At 38.1% G+C, this 7,105-nt stretch overlaps 1 protein-coding gene across 1 annotated transcript in view; it reads left to right on the forward strand.

Annotated features, from left to right (window-relative positions):
* LOC128687043 (nephrin) overlaps positions 1-7,105 on the forward strand; it is a 308,655-nt gene that overhangs the window by 246,541 nt on the left and 55,009 nt on the right. The window contains exons 10-12 of the mRNA XM_070082505.1: positions 1,416-1,595; positions 3,749-3,871; positions 4,908-5,020. Of these exons, the coding sequence (XP_069938606.1) occupies positions 1,416-1,595; positions 3,749-3,871; positions 4,908-5,020 (416 nt within the window). The remainder of the gene's footprint in view (positions 1-1,415; positions 1,596-3,748; positions 3,872-4,907; positions 5,021-7,105) is intronic.

Consider the following 7,105-nt stretch of genomic DNA (forward strand, 5'->3'; position numbering starts at 1 on the left):
ACAGACACGAGGTACTAACTACACTATGACCTCACAGACACGAGGTACTAACTACACTGTGACCACAGACACGAGGTACTAACTACACTATGACCTCACTGACACGAGGCACTAACTACACTGTGACCTTACAGACACGAGGTACTAACTACACTATGACCTTACAGACACGAGGTACTAACTACACTATGACCTCACAGACACGAGGTACTAACTACACGATGACCTCACAGACACGAGGTACTAAGTACACTATGACCTCACAGACACGAGGTACTAACTACACTATGACCTCACAGACACGAGGCACTAACTACACTGTGACCACAGACACGAGGTACTAACTACGCTATGACCTTACAGACACGAGGTACTAGCTACACTATGACCTTACAGACACGAGGTACTATCTACACTGTGACCACAGATATGAGGTACTAACTACACTGTGACCACAGGCACGAGGTACTAACTACACTATGACCTTACAGACACGAGGTACTAACTACACAGGTAGGAGGTACTAACTTCACTGTGGCACAGGCAGGAGGTGCTAACCTCACAGTGACCTTACAGGCAAGAGGTACTAACGTCACAGTGACCTCACAGGCAGGAGGTACTAACCTCACAGTGACCTTACAGGCAAGAGGTACTAACCTCACAGTGTCCTCACAGGCAAGAGGTACTAACCTCAAAGTGACCTTACAGGCAAGAGGTACTAACCTCACAGCGACCTCACAGACACGAGGTACTAACTACGCTATGACCTTACAGACACGAGGTACTAGCTACACTATGACCTTACAGACACGAGGTACTATCTACACTGTGACCACAGATATGAGGTACTAACTACACTGTGACCACAGACACGAGGTACTAACTACACTATGACCTTACAGACACGAGGTACTAACTACACAGGTAGGAGGTACTAACTTCACTGTGGCACAGGCAGGAGGTGCTAACCTCACAGTGACCTTACAGGCAAGAGGTACTAACGTCACAGTGACCTCACAGGCAGGAGGTACTAACCTCACAGTGACCTTACAGACAAGAGGTACTAACCTCACAGTGACCTCACAGGCAGGAGGTACCAACCTCAAAGTGACCTTACAGGCAAGAGGTACTAACCTCACAGTGTCTTCACAGGCAGGAGGTACTAACCTCACAGTGACCTCACAGGCAGGAGGTTTTCAGTTGGTGTAGGATTTCTGTCATTTCTCGCCAGTCTTTTTTCCTTCCTGGCACTAAAATAAAACCGTCTCTGGAGAGGTTTTGGCTCCCCTCTTTTGTTTCCCCTGGTCTGGGTGATGACTTCACAGGCAGGACGTACTAGCCCCACTATAAATTCACAAACAGGAACTACTAGCCTCACATACAGGAGCTACTACATAACCTCTCTCTCCTGACAGACGCGCCTGTGTGCGAGGACAGTGGAGGGCAGACAGAGGTGTACGCAGCTGCTGTGGGGTCACCTATCAACGTTTCTTGTTCCGTGGAAGCCTCTCCAGCCTCCCTCAAATACTCCTGGGTCTTCAACAACTCTTTGACCTCCGAGAGGTTACCAGGAAACGTCATCTTCACCACCCCAGGTACGTCTAATAACGTCAAAGGTACACACTACTGATAGGTAGATGAATAAGGCACATGTGCTACACCTAGGTATCTGTGTTGATAAGAAGTGTGCAACACCTGTGTATCTTTTTATTGATGAGTCAAACATGTGCAATACCTGGGTATCTTTATTGATGAATAAGACACATGTGCAACGCCTGGGTATCTTTATTGATGAATAAGACACATGTGCAACACCTAGGTATCTTTAATGGAGACAAGTTTCTCAGAGATACCTAGATGTTTCACAGGTGTCTTTTATCTTATCAGCCTTGATAAAACTGATTACATCGACTCTAGGCTGAGGGACTGATTACCTCAAACTCCTTCTCTTCACTATTCTTCTTTGTATGGACTGATGAAGCCACTGTGTAGCGAAGCATTTCCACAATAAAGATACCCAAGTGTTGCACATGTGTCTAATTTATCAACCTGTCGGTTCTCTGAGGTATGTCTTCTTCACCAACTTTGAAAGTATATCTAGAATGTCTTGATTCTAGATTTATTTCTAGATAGAAACATAATTGTAATTCCATATTTCCTTACCAACTTTAATAAAAACTTAACCTAGAGAAATCCTTCTAACTCTTTCTTAACTATACCAAACCCATGAAAAAAATTCTAGGAAGGCCTAACTCCGGAACTTGCTATACCAGTTCATAGTATAAACCTTGGTCATAGATACCCACAAATTGGTTTAGAAACACGCGTGAATAAACACCAGGACATATTTGTTAGAAAACTTTTCTGTCCTGGGACTTTGGTCACTTCTAACACACAGGGAAAATACGAAATAAATCCTTAGAATATGCTGGTCAGTCTTGGTCTCTCTTCTACTGAATGAGTATAATTTTATTCTTCCTAATCCACTGAATATGTGTGTGTAAGTGCATTGAAGTGCTCAGTTTCTGTTTTCTGTTTTCTCTGTAGCATATTTTTCGCAGAAAATTATTTGCAAAGATGTCGTTTAAGAGAACTAAGAGTTGTTTAAAAAACAGTGTACGTAGGAGGAGGGTGCAGTGTCACACAGCACTCTTCGCTTATATGAAATGTCTTTTTAATCTCTGTATGTTAGAAGTGATCAAGATCCCAGGATCGGTACGTTTTCTGATTAATATGTCCTAGTGTTTGCTCACGTGCCACGGTACCCCTTAGCCTGGTGGTTATAGCTCTCGCTTCACACGGTGAGGGTCCGGGTTCAATTCCCGGCGAAGGGGTGGAAACATTGGGCGTGTTTCCTTACGCCCGTTGTCTATGTTCACCATCAGTAAAATGGGTACCTTGGTTTTAATTCGACTGGTGTGGGTCGCATCCTGGGACAAAACTGACCTAATTTGCCCGAAATGCTCTACATAACAAACGGCTTTCTATATAGTAATATGTCATTGATGTCAGCTAGGACTGTATACCTTGTCCTTGTAGTAAATAAAGATATTATTATTATTATTATAATTATTATTATTATTATTATTATTATTATTATTATTATTATTATTATTTTTCTAAACCAGTTCCAGTTGATCCTTTTCCGGAGATATTTCTTTGCACAGAGAATAAAAGTTGACCTTGACCTAGTATCGCAGGGATGTGCCACTCTCTTACAGCAGTAACGTTATTATTTTGTTTTAGAGCAAAACGTTGGTTACATTATAGTCAGATTTATTGTTTGTCTTCATAAAACCACTTTTGTTGACTTTTGTGTCAAGTGTTGTAACTAATGGTGATAACTTTTAGTTAAGAGGGTGAACTTACTATCTTAACGTTAGTATACAAACGTCTTAAAATAACACACACACACACACACACACACACACACACACACACACACACACACACACACACACACACACACACACACACACACACACACACACACATATATATATATATATATATATATATATATATATATATATATATATATATATATATATATTTATATATATATATAGATATCTATATCTCTCTATATATATATATATATATATATATATATATATATATATATATATATATTAGTGCATATAGAAATTAAATGAGTTTTCAGTCCGTTTTTATCTTAATTATCACTGACGGATCCAAACGTGGTCTGTTTTCCATCTCTAATGCAAGTACGTGTACCTGCCCACAGATGGAGGAAGTACGGTACAGTTCATGGCTAAGACACAGCAGGACTACGGTACCTTGCAGTGCTGGGCGCAGAACAATGTTGGGAGGATGACACAGCCTTGTTTGTTCCACGTCATCCCCGCAAGTAAGTACTTACCTTCCCATAGGGCAGCTGGTGCTGGCTGAGGGCTGGACAGAGGGCAGTTTGTGCATATGAGTGCTTGGTCTTCCTTTCCTGAAGAAGGTTTATGTGAGTGTTGACTAAGTTTACCTCACTCAGGACAGTGTATCTGAGTGTTGTTTGAGTTTATATCATTCAAGTCAGTTTGTGTGTGTGTGTGTGTGTGTGTGTACTCACCTATTTATGGTTACAGGGATGGAGTCACAGCTCCTCTGTGTGTTGGTTGAGTGTTACCTCACCACACACACACACACACACACACATATACAAAAACAAATACTGAGACCTTCCAGATATCTCGTCATTCAGCTCACAAGCTCCCCAACATCTACGGTAAATAGCTACAATATCTTTATAAGATTTCTTAGTGAAGTAAATACAGTGGGAGTGCTGCCAATATCGTGCCACAAGAGAATTGTAAACAGTGTCCCTTATTCTCAATAGTAAACAGCTACACTCTTTATCCTCAGAGAAAACTTTCACTGTTATGTCCCATACTCGTATTTTTGTGTTTGTATAGCTTTTTGAGCTTTTCTTCTAAGATCTCTTGCCAACATTTCTTTGGTCTTTGTATTCTGTTGTCGTAACAAAACTGTAAAAGTCGTAACAATATCTTGGCTTAAAATTCTGGTTTGGGTAAAATGTCGTGGAACAAAGGCCTACTCTCAGGTTCTGTATTATGCTACCAACTTCTTACAGCAAGAATTGCTTCCTCAATGTCTTCATGCTGCCAGTGTGGTAGAAGGGCGTGGAAGAGCCTTCTGCTGTACTATCCTAACCTCTTCTATCTAGAGATAGCTAAGCAGCGTGTATCTCTCAGCAGATAGCCTGTATATAGACCAAAGGGTCTTCTGCTGTTTGTATGTCCCATGTGTGTTCATAACCTCTCTCACTCGTCAGGTTAAATTAAGCTTCCGAGTCTTCACCTTTGACCTATTATGCACCACAGGTAAACCTGAGCTGGCGACAGAGTATTAAGCTTGACCTGCTTTTCCTACAGGTCGACCTGAGAGGCCGGTGGGATGCACAGTCATAAACAAGACTTACGACTCCCTGGCAGTAGGCTGCACTCCAGGCTTCGACGGAGGCCTTCCACAGATATTTTCAGCTCAGGTTAGATTTTACATTATATATATATATATATATATATATATATATATATATATATATATATATATATATATATATATATATATATATATATATATATATATATATATATATATATATATATATATATATATATATATATATATATATATATATATATTATATATATATATATATATATTATATATATATATATATATATATATATATATATATATATATATATATATATATATATATATATATATATATATATATATATATATATATATATATATATATATATATATATATATATATATATATATTATTATTATTATTATTATTTTATTATTATCACACTGGCCGATTCCCACCAAGGCAGGGTGGCCCGAAAAAGAAAAACTTTCACCATCATTCACTCCATCACTGTCTTGCCAGAAGGGTGCTTTACACTACAGTTTTTAAACTGCAACATTAACACCCCTCCTTCAGAGTGCAGGCACTGTACTTCCCATCTCCAGGACTCAAGTCCGGCCTGCCGGTTTCCCTGAATCCCTTCATAAATGTTACTTTGCTCACACTCCAACAGTACGTCAAGTATTAAAAACCATTTGTCTCCATTCACTCCTATCAAACACGCTCACGCATACCTGCTGGAAGTCCAAGCCCCTCGCACACAAAACCTCCTTTACCCCCTCTCTCCAACCTTTCCTAGGCCGACCCCTACCCCGCCTTCCTTCCACTACAGACTGATACACTCTTGAAGTCATTCTGTTTAGCTCCATTCTCTCTACATGTCCGAACCACCTCAACAACCCTTCCTCAGCCCTCTGGACAACAGTTTTGGTAATCCCGCACCTCCTCCTAACTTCCAAACTACAAATTCTCTGCATTATATTCACACCACACATTGCCCTCAGACATGACATCTCCACTGTCTCCAGCCTTCTCCTCGCTGCAACATTCATCACCCATGTTTCACACCCATATAAGAGCGTTGGTAAAACTATACTCTCATACATTCCCCTCTTTGCCTCCAAGGACAAAGTTCTTTGTCTCCACAGACTCCTAAGTGCACCACTCACTCTTTTCCCCTCATCAATTCTATGATTCACCTCATCTTTCATAGACCCATCCGCTGATACGTCCACTCCCAAATATCTGAATACATTCACCTCCTCCATACTGTCCCTCCAATCTGATATTCAATCTTTCATCACCTAATATTTTTGTTATCCTCATAACCTTACTCTTTCCTGTATTCACCTTTAATTTTCTTCTTTTGCACACCCTACCAAATTCATCCACCAATCTCTGCAACTTCTCTTCATATATATATATATATATATATATATATATATATATATATATATATATATATATATATATATATATATATATATATATATATATATATATATATATATATATATATATATATATATATATATATATATATATATATATATATTATATATATATATATATATATATATTATATATATATATATATATATATATATATATATATATATATATATATATATATATATATATATATATATATATTTTATATATATATATATATATATATATATATATATATATATATATATATATATATATATATATATATATATATATGCAATAAGATCACAGTAAACAGGTGATTTCAAAATATGCAAAACAACCACTCTGAAAGAATAGAGAAATTCCAAGCGCTTTCGTGACTACTCACATTATCAAGGAACTATGAAAGTGAAGCATCCAAGGAAGCTATATAAGGGGTCCGGCCAGCACCTCACTATCAGATCCCACAACGGTTAAACACGTGACGCGCGGCGAGCCAACTTAGATAGGTCCTTTGCACAACTCACCCCCAAGCTATTCTACCCAAGAAAATTTAAAAATTATTTGTCCAGTGTATTATTAAATTCTTCCCAAATTCTATTAATTATAAATGGATCTAATTTATATAAACCAAAGGAAATATTCATATTATTTTCAAAACTGCTTTTTATGAAACAAGATTCAATTATATTCCTGTCGATCATGGACTTGCTTGATACTACTTTCTCAACTTTTTGAAAATCAATTGGATGGTTA

The sequence above is a fragment of the Cherax quadricarinatus genome, chromosome 7, assembly GCF_038502225.1.
Source record: "Cherax quadricarinatus isolate ZL_2023a chromosome 7, ASM3850222v1, whole genome shotgun sequence".
Taxonomy (NCBI): Eukaryota; Metazoa; Arthropoda; class Malacostraca; order Decapoda; family Parastacidae; genus Cherax; species Cherax quadricarinatus.